At 37.7% G+C, this 23,029-nt stretch overlaps 1 protein-coding gene across 4 annotated transcripts in view; it reads left to right on the forward strand.

Annotated features, from left to right (window-relative positions):
- Positions 1-22,694, forward strand: part of Ccdc7b (coiled-coil domain containing 7B) — a 73,285-nt gene extending 50,591 nt beyond the window's left edge. For 3 of the 4 annotated variants that reach the window (XM_039098125.2, XM_039098123.2, XM_039098126.2), the window contains 6 exons: positions 2,647-2,726; positions 5,789-5,843; positions 12,996-13,181; positions 17,905-18,090; positions 20,089-20,111; positions 22,562-22,694. In XM_039098125.2, coding sequence (XP_038954053.1) covers positions 2,647-2,726; positions 5,789-5,843; positions 12,996-13,181; positions 17,905-18,090; positions 20,089-20,111; positions 22,562-22,571 — 540 coding nt within the window. In that variant the 3' untranslated portion in view covers positions 22,572-22,694. Of the gene's footprint in view, positions 1-2,646; positions 2,727-5,788; positions 5,844-12,995; positions 13,182-17,904; positions 18,091-20,088; positions 20,112-21,107; positions 21,153-22,561 lie in introns of all 4 variants that reach the window. The other variant, XM_039098124.2, reaches the window with a different exon arrangement.
- The last annotated feature ends 335 nt before the right edge of the window (positions 22,695-23,029 follow it).

A 23,029-nucleotide genomic window follows, 5' to 3' on the forward strand; every position in this document is an offset into this window, starting at 1 on the left:
CAGTACTCTACATGCAGACAACCAGTTTGACCAACACCATTTGTTGGAAATCCTTTTTGTTTCTAATGTTTCTAATGGAACCTATTTCTGGCTTCTTTATTAAAAAGAAAACAGGTGTCCATAGGTGTGTGGATTGATTTCGTTGATTAATGTGACTGCTTTTATGCTAACACCATGTAGTTTTTATTATCATATTGTCTGTAGGACAGCTTCAAATGGATGGTGAGTTGACTCTGGAAGTTCTTTTACTGTTCAAAATTGTTTTAGCTATTCTAATTTTTTGATTTTGTTTTTTTGTTTTTTGAAATTGAGTGTTTTCCTTTCAAGGTCACAAAGAATTGTGTTGAAATTTTGATGGGGATTGTATTGAATCTGTAGATGGCTTTTGGTAGGATGGCCATTTTCATCTTTTCATCTTCTGATATCTTCTCAACTTCATGAAAAACATTCACATGGCAAATGTTTAACTTTATAAATTTGTTAGGAAATGAAAGAGTCAAAGTTTTTGTCACATGTCCCCCTCCAACCCTTGAATTTGAAGACTGAAACCAAGTTTTTGTTAGGCAAAAACTACCACTGCACTAAATCTGCAAACCCCAAGTCTTTTAAATGCATTCTGTGTTCTTTATAACTAGTTAATTATATCAACTACAATTATAACTAGTTAACTATACTAACCAGTGTGAGTAGAAATTAGTACAGTGCCAGTGATATAAGAAAATCTGCCTCCCTTTATGTTTTATCTTCTTACCATTTTTACTCATATTATAAATGCAAATTACAGGCAAGAGTCAGACAAGGTAAACTGTGATGAAACAGCTAAATCATTGTATGTATAGTTTAAACACTCTTCTTTTGGAATTTTGGAGGCTTTTTCTTATACTGTACTGCAGGCTAGCCAAGAACTCACTTCAACCCACCTGACTTAATCTCCCAACTGCTGGGATATCATGCCTGGACCATTGTGTCCCACACAATTCTCTTGAACCCACTTTTATTGGTTACTTGATATTTCTTTGATACTGGAGGAGAAAGCAGAAATTATTTTCTGTTGGCAACCTCTCATTATTAAGTATTTACTAGCCTACACTGTGTATGAATTTTGTAAGAAACATCTTCAAAAGCGTACTAGATTATTTGGGGGATATAATAGTTCCTGTTAAAATTCATTGCTGTGATTTTATTGTTAATGTTCCTGTTTTGACACAGTGTCAAACTTACTGTGTAGTTGAGAATGATTATAAATCCCTGATTGTCCTGTCTTCGCCTCCTAAGTGCACCACTGTTTCTGGTTTTTTTGTTTGTTTGTTTGTTTGTTTGTTTGTTTTAGTTTAGTTTTTTGTTTTCTTTCAAGGTTTCTCTGTGTAGCCATAACTGTCTTAGGACTTGCTCTGCAGACCCTGCTGACTTTGAAGTCACAGAGATTCGCCTGCCCCTGCTTCCCACATGCTGGGATTATAGACCCACACCACCACCTCCTGGCTTTAGCATTTTATTTTCAAGGAATTATTTCACCTTATGTTTAACTTGTGATAAGTTTACCATTACAGTACATTTTGTATATTGAGATTTTTAATATAAAATAATCATATACCGCCTTTACCTTTATTATCTATAATTTTAATAATTGTTAAAATTATTTCTCTACATTCATATATAAAGCAATCTGATTCTGCAAAGTTGTTCAAGAATATTTTGTGCAGGGGCATAGTGATATATTACTTGCAATTCTACGATTTGAGAAACTGAGGCAGGAGGTTCTATGGTATCTTCTGCACCTGAGATTCTCTCTTCTGTCTCTTGTATTCGGTTGGTGATGCTTGCATCTATGACTCCTAATCTCTTTGCTGGGTTTCCTATCTCCAGAGTTGTCTCTCTTTGTGATTTCTTTGTTTCTATTTCCATTTTTAGATCCTGGATGGTTTTGTTCAATTCCTTTACCTGTTGAGTTGTGTTTTCTTGCAATTCTTTAAGGTATTTTTGTGTTTCATATTTAAGGGCTTCTACTTGTTTACCTGTGTTCTCCTGTATTTCTTTAAGGGGGTCATTTGTGTTCTTCTTAAAGTCTTCTATCATTATCATGAAGGAATTTTAAATCCAAATCTTGCTTTTCCAGTGTGTTTGGTTATCCAGGACTTGCTGTGGTAGGAGAACTGGTTTCTGATGATATCAAGTAGCCTTGATTTCTGTCGCTTAGGTTCTTGGTCTTGACTCTCACCTTCTGGTTATCCCTGGTGTTGTTCATCTTGCTTTCTCTGACTGGAGCTTGTCTCTCCTGTGGGCCTGTGAGCCTGTGATCTTAGGAGTAATAGCACTCCTGGGAGACCAGCTCTGTCTAGGTGGGATTTGGGTTGTGGAGGGCTGTGGTACAGTCTTAGCTCTGGACAGAGATAGAAGCTAGAAGGATTCTCTCCCAGGTTCCTCCTTGGTCCCTGTGCCCTGTGTGTTCCTGTAAGTCCCTCTTTGGACAGTCATTGGAACAAAAGTGGGGTCTCACCTTGTACGTTGGAGTGAGAGCACTCCTGGGAGACCACCTCTCTCTAGGCAGAATTTGGGTGTGGAAGGATGTAAGACATCCTTAGCGATAGGGCGCAGATGGAGACAGGCCACCTCTTATAACTTATTTTCACATGTTCAAAATTGCAGAGGTTAAAGTCTACAACCAAAGAAGATCGAACCAAGAAAACTGGAAAATCAGAAAAGAAAAAAGATAAAGATTCAGAAAGGTAAAGCAAGAAGTTATGTAATCTTTTCCTTACTAAGGTTGTAAAAATGTACCTAAGAGAAGTTTTAAATAATATTAACAAATATATAGTTTTAAATCAGGACAGAAAAGTCAAAAAGGAAAGAACAAGGAACTGTTACAGGATTAGAGGTAGAGAATGAACTGGAAGAGTTCCTTTACGGGTTCTACTATTACTACTTATTACATTACATACTACTTAAAATAGTCATTAAATGCCTATGGCTTAAGTGATAAACAAATGAATAACTTTTCTGAAGCCAACTTTTCGATGTAAAGTGACTGAGATTTTGAAAGTGTACTTGTCATTTTTCTTCCCTAACAAACTTTCTTCTTCAAAGAACTTCTACAGCTGATAACAACTTCAACAAATTGGCTGGATATAAAATTAACTCAAGCAAATCAGAAGCCTAGCTTTATACAAATGATAAATAGGAATACAACAACCTTCATAATAGTCAAAAATATGAAATATCTTGGTGTAACTCTAACCAAACAAGTGAAATATCTGTGTGACAAGAACTTGAAATTCCTGAAGAAAGAAATCAAAGAAGACCTCAGAAGATGGAAAGTTCTCCTGTGCACATGGAATAGTAGGATTAGCATTGTACAAATGGCCAAAAGCAATCTACAAATTCAGTGCAATCCCCATCAACATTCCAACACAATTCTTTTTTTTTAATTTTTTATTAGATATATTTCTTTACTTACATTTCAAATGTTATTCCCCTTCCTGGTTTCCTGTCCATAATCCCCCATCCTCTCTCCTCCCCCTCCCCCATACGGGTATTCCTCCCATAATCCCCCTTACTGCCCCCCACATATTCCCCTGCACTGGGGGTCCAACCTTGGCAGGACCAAGGGCTTCCCCTTCCACTGGTGCCCCAACAAGACTATTCTCTGCTACATATGCAGTTGGAGCCCAGGGTCATTCCACGTATAGTCTTTCAGTAGTGGTTTAGTCCCTGGAGGCTGAGAAACACCTAAAGAAATGTTCAACATCTGTAGTCATAAGGGATATGCAAATCAAAACAACCCTGAGATTTCACCTCACGCCAGTGAGAATGGCTAAGATCAGAAACTCTGGTGACAGCAGATGCTGGCGAGGATGGGGAGAAAGCGGAATACTCCTCCATTGTTGGTGGGATTGCAGACTGGTACAGCCATTCTGGAAATCAGTCTGGAGGTTCCTCAGAAAATTGGACATTGCACTACCTGAGAACCCAGCTATACCACTCCTGGGCTTATATCCAAAAGATGTTCCAACATATAACAAGGACACATGCTCCACTATGTTCATAGCAGCCTTATTTATAATATGCAGAAGCTGGAGAGAACCCAGATGTCCTTCAATAGAGGAATGGATACAGATAATGTGGTACATCTACACAATGGAGTACTACTTAGCTGTCAAAAACAATGACTTCATGAAATTCATAGGCAAAAGGATGGAACTAGAAAATATCAAAGACTGCCCCACCTAGGGATCCAGCCCATATACATAAAGCCACCAAACCCAGACAATATTGCTGATCCAAAGAAGTCCATGCTGACAGGAGCCTGATATACCTGTCTCCTTTGAGTCTCTGCCAGAGCTTGACAAATACAGAAGCGAATGCTAGCAGCAAACCATTGAACTGAAAATAGAACCCCCGTTAGAGGAATTAGAGAAAGGATTGAAGGAGCTGAAGGGGCTTGCAACCCCATAAGAACAACAATACCAACCAATGATGGACAGACCCATGGCTCCAGCTGCATATGTAGCAGAGGATGGCCTTGTTGGGCACCAATGGGAGAGAAGCCCTTGGTCCTGCCAAGGCTGGACGCCCCCCCCCAATTTTGGGGAATGTCAGGGCGGGGCTGGGAAGGGCTGCCTGGTTGGAAAGGAAGGAGATGGATGAAGTACTCGGCTATGGAGGGAAGGGGGGCAACTTTTGGATTGTAAATAAATAAAATCATTTTAAAATATCAGATTGAAATCTTAAAACAAATGTAGCAGAGAAAGACTTGTGTTAACTCTTCCTTACCAGCTAATGTTCTAAGCTTGCAGATTCCCTAAGTCAGTTCTCCAGAATTTATTCTTTTCCTTCTGCAGGCTTTAACTATGTTTAGTTTTATAAAAATAATTACCCATTTACGTGAATAAATTATTATAAAGTGGTTTTAATACATAAATATAAGTACAAATTGATCATGTAATTTAAATTTGTTTGGTATATGTTATTTAAAATAAAGTTTTTAAATAAGCCTATGAATTTAGTGTTTATAGAGGGCTTTAGTTTCTGGAAAGAATTTTATTAGATACAAAACTTGTCCTTTGAAGAAGAAAAGTGTTCAGGGAAGAAAAATGACCAGTATACTTTCAAAATCTCAGTCACTTACATTTCAATCATAGCAGTGAAAATTTGGCTTAAGGAAAGTTATTCATTTGTCTATCACTTAGGCCATAGGGAGCCAGTGACTGTTTTAAGTAGTGTGTATGTGATGTAATAACTAGTAATAGTGGCAGCAGCAGTGAGTAGTGTACGAGAGGCTGAGGAGGTGGCTTAGCAGGTAAAAGTGCTTGCTGCATAAGCCTGATAACTTGAGTTTGATCCTTGGATAAAAGCCAGATGTAGTGTCTGTAATCCCATTGCTCTTACAGGGAGATGGGGACAGGAACAGGTCATGTATATAGTGCAATGGAAGAAACAAGAGACAATGCCTCAAACACAAAGCAAAAAAAAAGAAAAAGAAAAGGAAGAAAAGAAAAGAAAAAAGAAAAAGAAATAAAAGTTTCTTTTCTTTAAAAGAAAAAAAGATTGTCTCTGACCTTCAAGCATAAACTATGTAATGAGCTCCCTCTTCCTCTCTTTTCCTCTCTCTTTTCCTCTTTCCCTTCCTCCTTCCCTTTCTCTCTCTGTTTCTGTCTCTCTGTCTCTGTCTCTCTCTGATTGTGTGTGGCAGTATGTTTTAAGATTTTAAATGATCTCAAGTCTTTGGGAAAGTAACGCATTTATGTGTTTTCAAATATCATGAAAATTTTTTAAATATTTTTAATTACAGGAAGATATCTCCAAATGGAGAACTTCACTCATTTGAAGAACTGGCTGAAATCCAAGTAAGATATATTCTCCCTGAGTCTATTTCTGTAATAATTCATTAAAATTGTCTTCTGCATGCCAATTCTGATTTGAATCATAAATGCTCCATTTCGATGGCTCACCTGCCCTTTTGGAACTCTGCTGTCCTCAGAGGTGGCTGAGTCCATCAAAAGCCTAACTAAATTTCTGGCCTCTTTGCTGTGCATTTCTTTTCCCATTTCCAGGTCCTACTGAGATTCATGAGTAGTGATTAGAGGTTTGCTTTTTCTCTTCATTGTTACTTGGTTTTGTTTTAGTAGATAGTGTTTCCTCTCATACTTCAATAGGAATAATATAGTTTTCAAATGTTTTCTTAAAACAATTACCTTTTAAAACAAAATTTAGAAGTGTTATACACTGTAAAGATGTTTCTAATTTTTACTGTTTTTTCTCATGAGATACAGCCTTCAAATTGTCATTTTCCTGTGTGATGTTTGAGTCCTTTCTTCTTTTCTCTTTTTCATTGCTTGTCAACAGTTTGGCTTAGTTGCATGGCACATGACTGTTCTTAGCACACTAAGTCGACATGTGCTCAGCATCTTGAGTATGTAACTTTTGCCAAACATGTTTTTGCTTCTTTCTGTTCCTGTATGAAAATACACTTCCTTGGGTGGTAGAAATCTGATGTCACTCTACATATTCTTTATATGTTTGTAAAAGGTTTATTTCTGTATTTACATATTTTCATTGATAGATCTAAGTGGTTTCACCTTTTCGTTGTCCTATCTAACTTGCTATTCTGTCCATACATTCAGTTTTATAACCAGGATATAATTGTGGATGCTACAGTTGTAAACATTGGGACATTTATTGCAGCTTGTGTTTGGTGAGATCACTGTCACTTCTTTCACAGACATTGGGCACTGTCTGATGGCTGCATTGAAAGTGCTCTGTGATCATTTTAAAATCAGGGTTGTCTTCGGGTATCTTTCTTGGTTTCTTTTAACTTGATAATAGTAAGTACATTTTTTTAGTTTACTATAATTTTTCATGGATATTGTAATACGGTGTTGAAACTCCAGAATCTACTATGTCCCTTTGATGACTGGTATTTTTCCTTTATTATATCATGAACATGATTGAGTGTGAGTGGAAACTATGTACCTATCCAGACTTTTTAAAATCCTGTTAGATTTTGCCAGGTTGTTTTGAGTCTTTACTTTGTGTGTGTGGTTCATAGGTTACAGGGAGGCTTGGACAGATTTTATACAAGATTACTGGGTTCTTGTCTTCAGTTACCTCCTTTATGTGATTTTTCACTTAGCCTTTCCATGGTTAGGATTGTCCCAAACAGTGCCCTTGTTTGTAAGTTATAGAAACAGAGGCTTTTGTAAGCTTTTGGGAGACTGCTATGGCTCAAATAAGCCTTACTCTCAAAATGAAAGCCACAAAAACAGTAATCTAGACCTTCTTTTCCTCCATGGGCCGCTTACCCTTGTTCACACATGAGTGTTGGTGCTTCTGTTCTGTGTAGTGCACAGGGTTACATGTGGCAGAGATTGTCCTCAAGGAGCTTGTTGTGACAAACAGAAACCATACATGGAGCTTTGGATATAGTTCTCAAACTCTCATCCACTGTGATTTCCTGAATGTGTAACTTATATTAGATGCTAAAATTGGAGATTCCTCTAACAATACTTCAAACATTTCCACTTACATATTTCAGACCCAAAGAAAATGAAATGAAAATGTTTCATTTATAGTCGTTCTAATGTGCAAGATGCATGGTAATTTTGAGTGTGGGAAATCAACAGGAAGATATAGCTTCAAGTTGTATCCACCACTGCATAGGAGAACTCAGCAGTTAGATGTGTTCAGATCATCATACTGGCAATCCGTATATTTGAGACATGCAAATGACCATAAAAAACTAAATCTGAAAAGTACCAGAATGAATACTGTTCACGCTCTTTAACTCCTAGAAAGAAGCAGAAGCCCTGAAAGTGAGAATAAAACCCTTCAGGAACAACTGAACTCAGCTTTAGAGATGAGGGTCTCAGCAGCAAGCTAAGAGAATGCCCAGTTGGGAATTTCTAAATGAATGCTCTGCTCTTGTAAACTGAGTGACTATCTGTATACGTGTGTGTGTGTGTGTGTGTGTGTGTGTGTGTGTGTGTGTACACAAAGGACAACACATACACACATATACATATAATACAATGTTGCACATAGTCATTTATACATGCAAATAAATTAATAGACCATAATATTTATTCATATCTAGAACAGCAATCCAGAAAGAAAATAAGTCTTCATGAAGAAAGCAAACTCTTTCAAACTGCCCATACACAATCTATTTGGAGGAAAAATACTATTCAGAGGCAGGAAACATGACTCAGTGATTAAGAGTGTTGTCTCACACTGAGGTTCTTAGTACATGAAAAGGGAAGAAATAAATACAATCTCAGTAACAGCCATGGATTAGAAAGGTTTCAAAAGCAGCTTCTGCACATATCAAAAATGCCCTGTGAGTGGGCTACCTTGTCTGGTTTTAAAGACACCTATTCTTACTTCAACTTGATATGCCCAGCTGGTAGATATCCATGGGAGGCCTCTCTTTTCCTGAAGAGAAGGGGAGAAGGGGGAAGGGAGGGAGAGGAGGTTATAGGAAGTGACTAGGGAGAGGAGGGAGGGGAAGGTGTGAGCAGGATGTAAAGTAAATAAGTTGTCAGAAGCCATCTAGGAAAGGCTAAGGCTTGCAAGTGAATTTTCTGGAGATGGCCCACAGTTTGGCATGACCTGCAATGGGTGACCTCTGAGACATAGGGTCCTTAGAGGCTTCAACCCAGGATTGCTTTTTGCTGCTGATATACCTGTTCGTGTCACTAGGTCATAGTCCAATGATTCCCCGGCATTGGGCAAATTTCCTGCAGATCAACATGAAGATGTACTCTCATACAGTAATGCTTATAGAGATGATTCTATGTGATTTCACAGTTTCTGATGACTTTATAGAAGTCTTAAATTGATACAAGTAACTCTTAAGTTGATACAAGTAATCTCCAGCCCCCTATAGAATAAAGCTGTAAATAGAGCTCTGTAAATCTTCATGCATCACAGGTCAATTGCACTAGGATAAGGAAGTAGGCCAGAAACAAATTTGTGATGAGAAAAAACATTCATTCTAGGTCAGGTCCAAGGATGAAGCCACAGCTGTGCACTATGGTAAAGCAAGGCTATGTCAAACTGTTTAAACTTATAATGAGATTATAGAATGAAACACTGCTTTGAACTTGCTGTCAGCATCCTCTGTAACTCCCCTTTTGTGTAACATTCATCTATGAGGTAATTTTATAATAGAACTTTTCCCCATTAGCCAAATGTATATATAAATATATGTGCTGTGTGTGTGTGTGTGTGTGTGTGTGTGTGTGTGTGTGAGAGAGAGAGAGAGAGAGAGAGAGAGAGAGAGAGAGAGAGAGAGAGAGAGTCTATATGTGTTCACATACACTTGTGTCTAGGTATATGTGTATGTGAGTATGCATTAATACTTGTGGAGCTGTTAAGACAGGCAGTCAGGCCTGGACAAAGTGTGTGTGTGTGTGTGTGTGTGTGTGTGTGTGTGTGTGTGTGTGTGTGTACACGTCTAGGCGTGTGCTTGAATTCTGCCTTTCTTCCTTTACTTTTTCTCTGTCTCATGAATGAACTCCAAGCCTCTAGCCTAGGCCCACCAAGGGACCCTCAGAGAAACTAATAAGCCTTCTTTTCTTAATCCTCTCTTGCTATCAACAGGAGTTAATTACCAGAAGCCAGAGTCTTTTGGCTTTAGAATAGAAAAGGATTGAAGAGAGAAAAAAATGACCTAGTTTAGCCTCTTCTCTCCCCCCCTCTCCCTCCTCCCCCAGCCCAGGAACCCACCAATATCATCCATTGCTGCCTGTGATTGAATCTGGTCCTATGGCAGGTCTGAGTCAATAAATAACTTAATTTAAAAAAGGAACATACACACACACACACACACACACACACACACACACACACACAGAGTGAATAATGTTCTTGCAAAATGCTGGAGGTTGGTTCCTAGCGCATGCGAGATGGCTCACAACAGCCTTTATCCCCAGCTCCAGGGACCTGACACCCTCTAGTGGACGCCACAGGCAACTGCACACAGATGTGCTCATAGCCACACTCAGTCATTCCCTCACTCAGAAGCCCATACACATGGATAAGGAAGAAGGAACGAAGACCTGGCCCTTGTCCTTCCAATTAAATTTAATACAATGAGTATTTTGTCTGTTTCTGCTCTTTCTCTAGTTCTAGCCAAACATAAATTAAAATGAGATATAAACATTTCATATATGAACACAGAAAAGTATTAATGTTTTAGTCTATATAAAACATTATTTTTAGTTTATTTAAAAATATAAGACAATTCATTAATTCTATAATTTCAAAGAGAAGCTATGAACAAAGAGACTGGATTTTAGAATAAAACAGTAAATTGAAAATCAAAAGATATTTTTATCCAAGATGTTTATTCAATTACATTATTCAGAAAATGTAATGCAAAAAGTTATAATGGCTGTTACTCTTCCCTCTTCCCCTTTGTCCTTTCTCTCCCCTTTCTTCTCCCCACTTCCATCCACGTGCTCATGGCCAGTCTCTACTCCTCTCCTTTTCTACTCTTCTTCTCTCATTAAACCTTTCCACAAGGAAAAAAATTAAAATGATGAAGGATAACATTTAACAAATTAACAAGTAGTTCTTTGAAGGTGCATAGATGAAGAGTGAAGAGACTTAAATTTCCCAATTTCAAAGCTATGTTTCAAAGCTATGTTTATCATGTTTCGCCAGTCGATGCATAAGTATAAAGAAATCAGCACAGAAAGGCAAATGCAATTCCTTTTGAGCATAAGAAAACTCCTGTAATGTGTAAGGGACAAGACTCTTGGTGATGTAAAAGAAGTACAATTAAGGCAGCTATCCTCATCCAAAATGAAGGTATACTGTAAGATTTCAGTGATGAAAGCACGTCCACTTCTGATGCTGAATGTAAAGCAGGGAAGCTTTAAATTAATCTGACATAGAGTACTTAACAACTTTTAGTACTAAATGTTCTTATAGAAGGTAAAATAGTCACACAGAGTAAGCATTTATGGAAAAGATAGGCTAATACAGTATTGATTGTTTTAGAACACCAGAGTTACAAATGAACATTGGTGATAATTGAGAATTGTATTATTTTCTGGCCACAGAGTGACCGGTGTGAGTTGTCTGCACCCCAGGACAGCTGTGAATGTGATGACAATGTCATGTCAGTGTCTTTCCAATCTCCTTTCTGTTGCTGTTACAAAACACTGACCAAAAGCAACCTGGGAAGGGAACGGTTTATTTGGCTTACATGTCCTGAGCATTGAGAGAAGTCAGGACAGGAACTCAAGCAGGGACAAAGGCAGGAGCCATGGAGGGAACAGCTTTCTGTCTTGACTGTTGCTTTTGCTCCGCTAGTTTCCTTGAACCTCCTACCTAGGGGTGGCACCACCCACAATGGGCTGAGGCCTACTGGATTAACCATTAATCCAGAAAGTGCCCCGCAGGAATGGCCACGGACCCATGTGATGGAGGCATTTCTTCAGCTGAGGCTCTCTCTCCCCAGGTGACTCTAGTTTGTGTCAAAATGACAAAAACTAAATATCACAATGTCAAAAGACCAGACATCCTGGTAAAGCAAACCTTCCTGAGGATTATTACCCAAAAGATAAATTTGAGTTTACAGCTTTAATTTAGTTTATTTTATTTACTTTAAGTGTGTGGATGTTTTGTCTGTGTGTCTGTCTGTGTGTCATGTGCATGCAGTGGCTCAGAAGATAAAAATGGTGCCAGAGCCCCTGGAGCTGGAGTCACAGTCACTCAGGAGCTACCGTGTGGCTGCTGTAACGTAAATCCTGAGGCTTTGGTAAGGGCAATCAGTGCTCACGTTGTAGATGATGGTTTGAGTTGTCCTCCCCCTCGATCTCTGGTTTGCAAGTCATAACGGCCTAGGTTTTCTATTACAAATATTAGCTGCTCTGCATGGCTTAGGAAAGCCGTGAGTCTGGGACTCCTGCCCAGGAACATATACAATATAGTTAGTATCAAATATTTTATATGAAGATATCTTATAAACATCCCTGAGATACACAAGAAACCCAAACAGCTAAACTGTGATTAAAAACAAACATGCTTAATAAAACACAGACATGTATATATATATATATATATATATATATATATATATCTCATTGATTATTAAATTTTAGAGAACAATAGGTGCTCCTCACCTACAATTTTGTAAGACTAAGTTACAGATATATTAAATGCTTGTGGGTATATGCCATTGTAATCTTTCCCATATTTCTATTATATCAGCATGAATTGTTACTTATTTGAAAGGAAATAAAGGACTTTGAAAGGATTTGAAAGGAAATACTCAGTGAAAGTCTTGTGGAAATGAAACCATTTCATTTATCAAGTTTACTATTAATAGTATTTCCTAAAGAAGAAAATTCACAAAAACCTTCCATTAAGGTTTAATGAATTTTAATAGAAAAAGGCTTGAAATAGCCAAATGTTCACTGGTAAAATATTTGAAAACTTTAAAATGTCATTTTACTAAATACATTCTGCTACCTATCTTGTGACTATGTATTTTTGTTGTAAAAATATGACATCTTGAATAAAAAGACCATATTATATGTGTATAGCATAATATACTATATGTGTCATCAAAATGTATATCCGTTAACATAACAGAGAATATTGAGTGATTTTTCTATTTGATAGGAGAGGTTTTTTGGTGGGAATTTTCTTTTTCAAATTCTGATACTTGGTTTTGTAAGCACCCCCACTTCAAGATCTTTTTAGGGCGCCGTTGTTTATCATAGCCTTGAAAATGGCAACTTGAGAAAATGTCTAGGCTTTGTTTTAATAAGATAAAAGTAGAAGCCTTTTTTAAAAAAAATTTTTCCAACATGCAAAACCTTTTAATAACTCTAATTGTAAACCTGTTGAGTTGTATCTGATGGTATAATTTAACTTCACCAGGTCCGTTAGAGAGAATGCAGGTGTCAGTGTGCACAGACTCCTGATGTATGTGCTTTTAGGGGGAGATGTGACTTAAAACTGACAAACTGATTTCTCACAATCAGGAAGCTGAAAGAAGTAAGTCTCAACTCAACCTTGCCCTAAATCAAAAGACAGCGGTGCCTAAAGAGGGGAAGAGCAAAACAAAACTGGACCGGGCTCAAAGTAAATCAAAGGTTAAGGTTGAAGATTCAAAAGATTCCCTACTGAAGAAGAGTGACACACAGTCCGCTGGACAGAGGCAGGATCAGGTGAGGCAGACACTGACCAAAGCAGTCAGTATCTGATTTACAGGAAAGTTTTTCCTATCGTTCTTACTTTATTTGTATGTTACTTTCTATTTATTTGGAGTTTTAATTTTTACTCTTTAGATGTATGGATTCATTGTCATCCTAAATACCAACTGGAAGCTGTCCATTTTGGGGGCTGATTTAAGCATTTATTTGAGAACAGGAAGAAAATAAAGTTTTAAAACTGGGCTGCCTTCTCTAGCCTGTATAGAAGAAGATGCACCCAGTCTTACTGCACTTTCATATGCCAAGGCTGGTAGATATCCATGGGAGGCCTCTCTTTTCCTGAAGAGAAGGGGAGAAGGGGGAAGGGAGGGAGAGGAGGTTATAGGAAGGGACTAGGGAGAGGAGGGAGGGGAAGGTGTGAGCAGGATGTAAAGTAAATAAGTTGTCAGAAGCCATCTAGGAAAGGCTAAGGCTTGCAAGTGAATTTTCTGGAGATGGCCCACAGTTTGGCATGACCTGCAATGGGTGACCTCTGAGACATAGGGTCCTTAGAGGCTTCAACCCAGGATTGCTTTTTGCTGCTGATATACCTGTTCGTGTCACTAGGTCATAGTCCAATGATTCCCCAGCATTGGGCAAATTTCCTGCAGATCAACATGAAGATGTACTCTCATACAGTAATGCTTATAGAGATGATTCTATGTGATTTCACAGTTTCTGATGACTTTATAGAAGTCTTAAATTGATACAAGTAACTCTTAAGTTGATACAAGTAATCTCCAGCCCCCTATAGAATAAAGCTGTAAATAGAGCTCTGTAAATCTTCATGCATCACAGGTCAATTGCACTAGGATAAGGAAGTAGGCCAGAAACAAATTTGTGATGAGAAAAAACATTCATTCTAGGTCAGGTCCAAGGATGAAGCCACAGCTGTGCACTATGGTAAAGCAAGGCTATGTCAAACTGTTTAAACTTATAATGAGATTATAGAATGAAATACTGCTTTGAACTTGCTGTCAGCATCCTCTGTAACTCCCCTTTTGTGTAACATTCATCTATGAGGTAATTTTATAATAGAACTTTTCCCCATTAGCCAAATGTATATATAAATATATGTGCTGTGTGTGTGTGTGTGTGTGTGAGAGAGAGAGAGAGAGAGAGAGAGAGAGAGAGAGAGAGAGTCTATATGTGTTCACATACACTTGTGTCTAGGTATATGTGTATGTGAGTATGCATTAATACTTGTGGAGCTGTTAAGACAGGCAGTCAGGCCTGGACAAAGTGTGTGTGTGTGTGTGTGTGTGTGTGTGTGTGTGTGTGTGTGTACACGTCTAGGCGTGTGCTTGAATTCTGCCTTTCTTCCTTTACTTTTTCTCTGTCTCATGAATGAACTCCAAGCCTCTAGCCTAGGCCCACCAAGGGACCCTCAGAGAAACTAATAAGCCTTCTTTTCTTAATCCTCTCTTGCTATCAACAGGAGTTAATTACCAGAAGCCAGAGTCTTTTGGCTTTAGAATAGAAAAGGATTGAAGAGAGAAAAAAATGACCTAGTTTAGCCTCTTCTCTCCCCCCCTCTCCCTCCTCCCCCAGCCCAGGAACCCACCAATATCATCCATTGCTGCCTGTGATTGAATCTGGTCCTATGGCAGGTCTGAGTCAATAAATAACTTAATTTAAAAAAGAAACATACACACACACACACACACACACACACACACACACACACACACACACACAGAGTGAATAATGTTCTTGCAAAATGCTGGAGGTTGGTTCCTAGCACATGCGAGATGGCTCACAACAGCCTTTATCCCCAGCTCCAGGGACCTGACACCCTCTAGTGGACGCCACAGGCAACTGCACACAGATGTGCTCATAGCCACACTCAGTCATTCCCTCACTCAGAAGCCCATACACGTGGATAAGGAAGAAGGAACGAAGACCTGGCCCTTGTCCTTCCAATTAAATTTAATACAATGAGTATTTTGTCTGTTTCTGCTCTTTCTCTAGTTCTAGCCAAACAAAAATTAAAATGAGATATAAACATTTCATGAATGAATATAGAAAAGTATTAATGTTTTAGTCTATATAAAACATTATTTTTAGTTTATTTAAAAATATAAGACAATTCATTAATTCTATAATTTTAAAGAGAAGCTATGAACAAAGAAACTGAACTTTACACTGAAACAGTAAATAGAAAAACAATGGATTTTTTTATCCAAGATATTTATTTGATTACAGTATTCAGAAAATGTAATGCAAAAAAATTAAAATGATGTAGGATAACATTTAACAAATTAACAAGTAGTTTTTTGAAGGTGCATAGATGAAGAGTGAAGAGACTTAAATTTCCCAATTTCAAAGCTATGTATTATCAGTATTTTAGTCTGCCATGTTTCGCCAGTCGATGCATAAGTATAAAGAAATCAGCACAGAAAGGCAAATGCAATTCCTTTTGAGCATAAGAAAACTCCTGTAATGTGTAAGGGACAAGACTCTTGGTGATGTAAAAGAAGTACAATTAAGGCAGCTATCCTCATCCAAAATGAAGGTATACTGTAAGATTTCAGTGATGAAAGCACGTCCACTTCTGGTGCTGAATGTAAAGCAGGGAAGCTTTAAATTAATCTGACATAGAGTACTTAACAACTTTTAGTACTAAATGTTCTTATAGAAGGTAAAATAGTCACACAGAGTAAGCATTTATGGAAAAGATAGGCTAATACAGTATTGATTGTTTTAGAACACCAGAGTTACAAATGAACATTGGTGATAATTGAGAATTGTATTATTTTCTGGCCACAGAGTGACCGGTGTGAGTTGTCTGCACCCCAGGACAGCTGTGAATGTGATGACAATGTCATGTCAGTGTCTTTCCAATCTCCTTTCTGTTGCTGTTACAAAACACTGACCAAAAGCAACCTGGGAAGGGAACGGTTTATTTGGCTTACATGTCCTGAGCATTGAGAGAAGTCAGGACAGGAACTCAAGCAGGGACAAAGGCAGGAGCCATGGAGGGAACAGCTTTCTGTCTTGACTGTTGCTTTTGCTCCGCTAGTTTCCTTGAACCTCCTACCTAGGGGTGGCACCACCCACAATGGGCTGAGGCCTACTGGATTAACCATTAATCCAGAAAGTGCCCCGCAGGAATGGCCACGGACCCATGTGATGGAGGCATTTCTTCAGCTGAGGCTCTCTCTCCCCAGGTGACTCTAGTTTGTGTCAAAATGACAAAAACTAAATATCACAATGTCAAAAGACCAGACATCCTGGTAAAGCAAACCTTCCTGAGGATTATTACCCAAAAGATAAATTTGAGTTTACAGCTTTAATTTAGTTTATTTTATTTACTTTAAGTGTGTGGATGTTTTGTCTGTGTGTCTGTCTGTGTGTCATGTGCATGCAGTGGCTCAGAAGATAAAAATGGTGCCAGAGCCCCTGGAGCTGGAGTCACAGTCACTCAGGAGCTACCGTGTGGCTGCTGTAACGTAAATCCTGAGGCTTTGGTAAGGGCAATCAGTGCTCACGTTGTAGATGATGGTTTGAGTTGTCCTCCCCCTCGATCTCTGGTTTGCAAGTCATAACGGCCTAGGTTTTCTATTACAAATATTAGCTGCTCTGCATGGCTTAGGAAAGCCGTGAGTCTGGGACTCCTGCCCAGGAACATATACAATATAGTTAGTATCAAATATTTTATATGAAGATATCTTATAAACATCCCTGAGATACACAAGAAACCCAAACAGCTAAACTGTGATTAAAAACAAACATGCTTAATAAAACACAGACATGTATATATATATATATATATATATATATATATATATCATTGATTATTAAATTTTAGAGAACAATAGGTGCTCCTCACCTACAATTTTGTAAGACTAAGTTACAGATATATTAAATGCTTGTGGGTATATGCCATTGTAATCTTTCCCATATTTCTATTATATCAGCATGAATTGTTACTTATTTGAAAGGAAATAAAGGACTTTGAAAGGATTTGAAAGGAAATACTCAGTGAAAGTCTTGTGGAAATGAAACCATTTCATTTATCAAGTTTACTATTAATAGTATTTCCTAAAGAAGAAAATTCACAAAAACCTTCCATTAAGGTTTAATGAATTTTAATAGAAAAAGGCTTGAAATAGCCAAATGTTCACTGGTAAAATATTTGAAAACTTTAAAATGTCATTTTACTAAATACATTCTGCTACCTATCTTGTGACTATGTATTTTTGTTGTAAAAATATGACATCTTGAATAAAAAGACCATATTATATGTGTATAGCATAATATACTATATGTGTCATCAAAATGTATATCCGTTAACATAACAGAGAATATTGAGTGATTTTTCTATTTGATAGGAGAGGTTTTTTGGTGGGAATTTTCTTTTTCAAATTCTGATACTTGGTTTTGTAAGCACCCCCACTTCAAGATCTTTTTAGGGCGCCGTTGTTTATCATAGCCTTGAAAATGGCAACTTGAGAAAATGTCTAGGCTTTGTTTTAATAAGATAAAAGTAGAAGCCTTTTTTAAAAAAAATTTTTCCAACATGCAAAACCTTTTAATAACTCTAATTGTAAACCTGTTGAGTTGTATCTGATGGTATAATTTAACTTCACCAGGTCCGTTAGAGAGAATGCAGGTGTCAGTGTGCACAGACTCCTGATGTATGTGCTTTTAGGGGGAGATGTGACTTAAAACTGACAAACTGATTTCTCACAATCAGGAAGCTGAAAGAAGTAAGTCTCAACTCAACCTTGCCCTAAATCAAAAGACAGCGGTGCCTAAAGAGGGGAAGAGCAAAACAAAACTGGACCGGGCTCAAAGTAAATCAAAGGTTAAGGTTGAAGATTCAAAAGATTCCCTACTGAAGAAGAGTGACACACAGTCCGCTGGACAGAGGCAGGATCAGGTGAGGCAGACACTGACCAAAGCAGTCAGTATCTGATTTACAGGAAAGTTTTTCCTATCGTTCTTACTTTATTTGTATGTTACTTTCTATTTATTTGGAGTTTTAATTTTTACTCTTTAGATGTATGGATTCATTGTCATCCTAAATACCAACTGGAAGCTGTCCATTTTGGGGGCTGATTTAAGCATTTATTTGAGAACAGGAAGAAAATAAGGTTTTAAAACTAAAGACATTCTGCTTAAAATGGATAAAATTCAATATAAACACAAAATTATAGAGAAGAGTCCTAAAGAATGTTTCATCTTGTTCCCCTAGCACTGTGGATTCAGAAGCTTTACCCTTCCCTAACCCAAAAAGGCTTTCATGAACTCAGGCTTTGTAGGGTCTGATACTTTCCAGGGATCTGAGCCTCTTTGATTAGCGCCCAGGTCTCTGTGCATATCTCACGGCGATGGTCACAGTGCACACTAAAGTGTACCTTCCCCTGTAGCCACACAGGTCGTCTGTAAGTCAGTGGAAAGTGCTATGTATTCTGCTGTGTTCAGGCTCTTCCTAGTTTGTTCCTCATACTCGTTTCCCCCTATTTTCTACAAGTTTTCTGGTTACAGAAAGAGATGAAGAATGAAATGTACCAATCCAGTCAGTTATTGTGGGCTGCATAATAAATTCCCAAGGAACTTCATGGCCTAGACAGCAAACACGATTACCTCAGATTTGTGATCTAGGATCCAGGTGTGCACACACCTGAAGTTTGTAACAGTAACGAGAAAATACCACAGACGCCTGTCCACAAAACACTGTGTTCACAATTTTACAAAAGCTGTGAGAGCAACAATGAAGAGGCAAAGTCAGAGAGATAAGAGACAGAGACATGCTTGATCTCGGAAGTGGCATGTCCTCAATCTTACCGTATCTTCTGCATTTATTTTGGTTATGGCAAATCTATACCCAAGAGGGTTCCATCCCTGGCATGAATACCAGGCTGAGAGCATGCCCATCAGTTGAGAGGCTGCATGCTGAAAGCAGAGTGAGTGAGATTGTGAAAACTCTTAAACTGAGCACAAATTTAGCAGTTTAGCTTAAAATACTCATCAGGAGGAGCCGTGGAAGATTAAGATTTTAGGTTAAGGACTAATGTGTAAGTCTGTAATTATGTAGAAAACAAACGATGAATTGCTAGGACAGGTGAAGGAAGATTAGAGATGCAGACTAGCACAGTGTCTAAGAAAGGAAACCGTTTTGGTGAACTGCCAAAAGTCCTGCTGTTTGTGGGTAAAGAAAGTTCTTATGAAAGAAGCGAAGTTATGTGATGTTCAGGCCTGCAGTGACACTGAGTGTCACCATCTGTGTTACAGAAAAACGCCTGTTATTGTTTAAAGGAATTTGTCTATTAATAAAATCACACTTGTTGGGCACAGGTTTCAGTTTAATCAGATACCTCAATAAACTTTCGGGTATACATTCTTAATATATTTAAAATATATGTTGTTAAAATACCCTTATGCTAGCGCATTAGCATAATAAACTATAGCAAGTGTATTTAAAATAATATAGATAAATTTAAATAATTTTATCTCATAAAAATCTATTTTATTATATTTGTAACAATATAATTAATTATACCCTATAGACTTTTAATTAAGAAATACATTTTCAGGGCCAGATCTTCCTTAATCTCATCCTATAATTTCTCAGTCTTTGTAACATATTTGTCTTATATGACTCTCATGTTAAGAAAACCATCCTGATGCCTGGCATAATAATGCACGCGTCTAATGCCATCGTCTGAGAAGCCAAGGCAGATAGGTCTCTGTGAATTCAAGACAGTTTGGTCCACATAGTGAGTTCCAGGCTAACCAAGGCTTCATAGAGAGAACCCATCTCAACAAAAATAACATGGGGTGGGGCAGGAAAATTACCTTGAACATCTTTATGTGACTCGTTTAAAACATTGTCCAAATATTTGTTATATGTAAATTTAATTTTATCTTATTACAGACCTCATCTGATCAGAGTAAAAGGTCAGTTGGTGAAAGGTAAAACAGTTTGTGTTTGTTCTGTCTTTTCAGTTTTATTAGTTATATATCTAAGTGTAGAAATACCAAACTACGTCTTTGTTTATATCATCACTTGCTCTTTTGCTGTTACTTTGGACAACTAACTTTAAATTCAGAACGTTTGAAACTTAAGATGTCAAAAATTGGAAATTAGGGGGGATTAAAAACTCAAAAGTTTAAAACAGTTTTAAATTAAGAGTTAGATTTAAAGTATGATTAGATTTCTAAAGTGGTAACTGAGTCTTATTCTTTTTCTCCATCTTTATTAACTTGTGTATTTCTTATTTACATTACAACTATTATTCCCTTTCCAAGTTTCCAGGCCAACACCCCCTAACCCCTCCCCCTCCCCTTCTATATGGGCTTCCCCTTCCCATCCTCCCCCATTACCCCCTCCCCCCAACAATCACGTTCACTGGGGCCTCAGTTCACAGGACCAAGGGCTTCCCTTGGTCTCTTTGATCATGTGACCATAGGTGTGTGGATTCATTTCTGGGTCTTCAATTCTATTCCATTGGTCTATCTGTCTGTCTCTGTACCAATACCATGCAGTTTTTATCTCTATTGCTCTGTAATACTGCTTGAGGTCAGCTGAGTCTTACTTTTAATTTAGTTATCAAACTACAGGACATAAATCTAAAAACAACTCAATAAAACTTGTTGTCACAGCCGTTCGCATCTTGGTGCATATGGGAACGTGAAACTAGTTGAGTTGTTCAATTCACCCAAATAAATATTACAGTTTTCCTTCTTGAGTCTCTTTGATGGTCACACTGTGATTGTTACCAGACTTGCTCAGGTAGGGGGCAGTGCTCCCAGGCAGACTGCTTAAGGGGAAGTAGATTCTTTCAGAGGAGTTAGGTTACTATATTACTGAGTCAAAATACACTGTCAGTGCTTTATTCCCCATTAATTATAGAAAACTTCACACATAAAATTTTTACGTTGCTTACCTTGCAGAAAATAGAAGAGAATGCCTGGCCATATGGGCGTCTATGTTTTATTGCAAGTATTTGGCCTTGTTTTTAATGTTTGTGTGTGTGTGTGTGTGTGTGTGTGTGTGTGTGTGTGTGTGTGTGTGTGTGTGTGTGTGTGAGTTCCTTATCCTTTCTCTTGTTATCTAACTGTGGTAAGGGTTTCTAATTTATTCTTTTACATTTAAAATGTTCTGGTCAGCATTATAATATTGTAATGCCATAAGAAAAAGAACTGATAAATAAACTCCTCATGGATTCCTACCCAGCTTAAGAACTATGTGGAAAGAGAAATAAAGCAGGGGGCTGTCATACTCATGCTTGGATTGTGGTAAGTGAACTAGCTCTATGGTTTCCCTAAGGAAACATGGTAGACTGCAGGCCTTTGAAATGCGGCACTGTCTGCATATGTCACCTGAAAAAATTGGTAATATTTAATATTGTTCTAACATTGAGCTTTGAGGTGCTATTAATGAACCCATTGACTACCTTAGTAAAGCACATCTTGGAGAACAGAGACGTGGGCTTTAAAAACTGTATCATATGGCGGCTCTCTAGTCTGAATGAAGGCATTAGTAAGGCAGCCCCAGGCTGGGCACAATTCTCCATGCCTTTAATCCCAGCTCTCAGAAGGAAGTCTGTGTACTCAAGGTCAGGCTGATCGATATAGGGAGTTCCAAGCCATCCAGGGCTAGAGTAGGATCCTGTCTCAAATAAATTTACTTTAAAAAAGCAAAAATTTACTTACCTGATTATATGCCTTTAAATAATTTTCCTGGCAATGTTACACTCTCATTCATTTTCATCAGTCAATTAGATTTGAGACTCATAATGGAAACCAGTGAATGAAACAAGAGATCACTGGGGCTGATAGGTAATATGGAGCATATTGTCAGGGAAGAATCCATTGTACAATTCCCAGAAGATCGTTGTAATTATTTTTCATTCAGTTTGTTTTTGATGTAGAAACTCTATGTCATGCAAAAAGTCTGCTGAGGTGCAGGGTATGTATTGTCCTTGCTGTATGAGCAGGAAAACAGGTAAGTGTGAACAGGTGTGGAACACCAGAGAGGGTGCAGCATGTTTGGCTAGACTGAGAGTTATATGGTCTTTAATTTCAGAGGGAATGGGGTTGGCCTTTACCAGGCAATGTTATAATAGATGTTTCCGTATGGACAGATCTCGAGGCCTTCATGAACTTCTTTAGAGTCTGCATGCGGTGCACAAGGAAAAGTCTAGAAATTTGTTTTGTTGGGGATCTAGACGAATGGCAATGCTGAGAAATAATTCATGAAATAGGTCGTTTTTGCTTAGTATAGTTTATAGAATTACCCATTAACAACTATATTTTAAATATTGCTAAATAGGTTTAAAATTCAAACCTTTAAGCACACAGCAGACAGTATTATTCACCAACTTTCATTTTGTGTTACTCCTTAGAGCCAAATAGAATTTTTGAAGTACTTTGGAAGACCCTCGACCTTTCCAGAGTGGACAGAAGCAGAAGGAGATTCCCACCTCAGCAGATATGTGGCATTGCTTGCAATAAAAAACATTCTTCTGCTCTTGCCAATATTAGCAGTTTATTTTGACTTAGAGAATGAGTTAGTGACAAATATTTAATTAGACAACATATTTTAATAGCTTATTGCCTCTCATATATGCATTGTTAGTTTTTTAAATGTTTTACAGTGAAATTTACATGTTTAAGGCATGAAAATATAAACAACTTCTTTGTGTTTCATTTCTAAGAGTTACACATCCAACCTTTGTCACTATGGCTATTATCATGGAAACTTCTGCTACCAAATACTACATAAACATTATAAATCACGAAATGTCAAAAACAAAAAAAAGAAAAAGTTTTCCATGCTGACTTTTCTCTATGAATTATTAGCTGATAAGTTT

This window comes from Rattus norvegicus, chromosome 19 (genome assembly GCF_036323735.1).
Source record: "Rattus norvegicus strain BN/NHsdMcwi chromosome 19, GRCr8, whole genome shotgun sequence".
Lineage (NCBI taxonomy): Eukaryota > Metazoa > Chordata > Mammalia > Rodentia > Muridae > Rattus > Rattus norvegicus.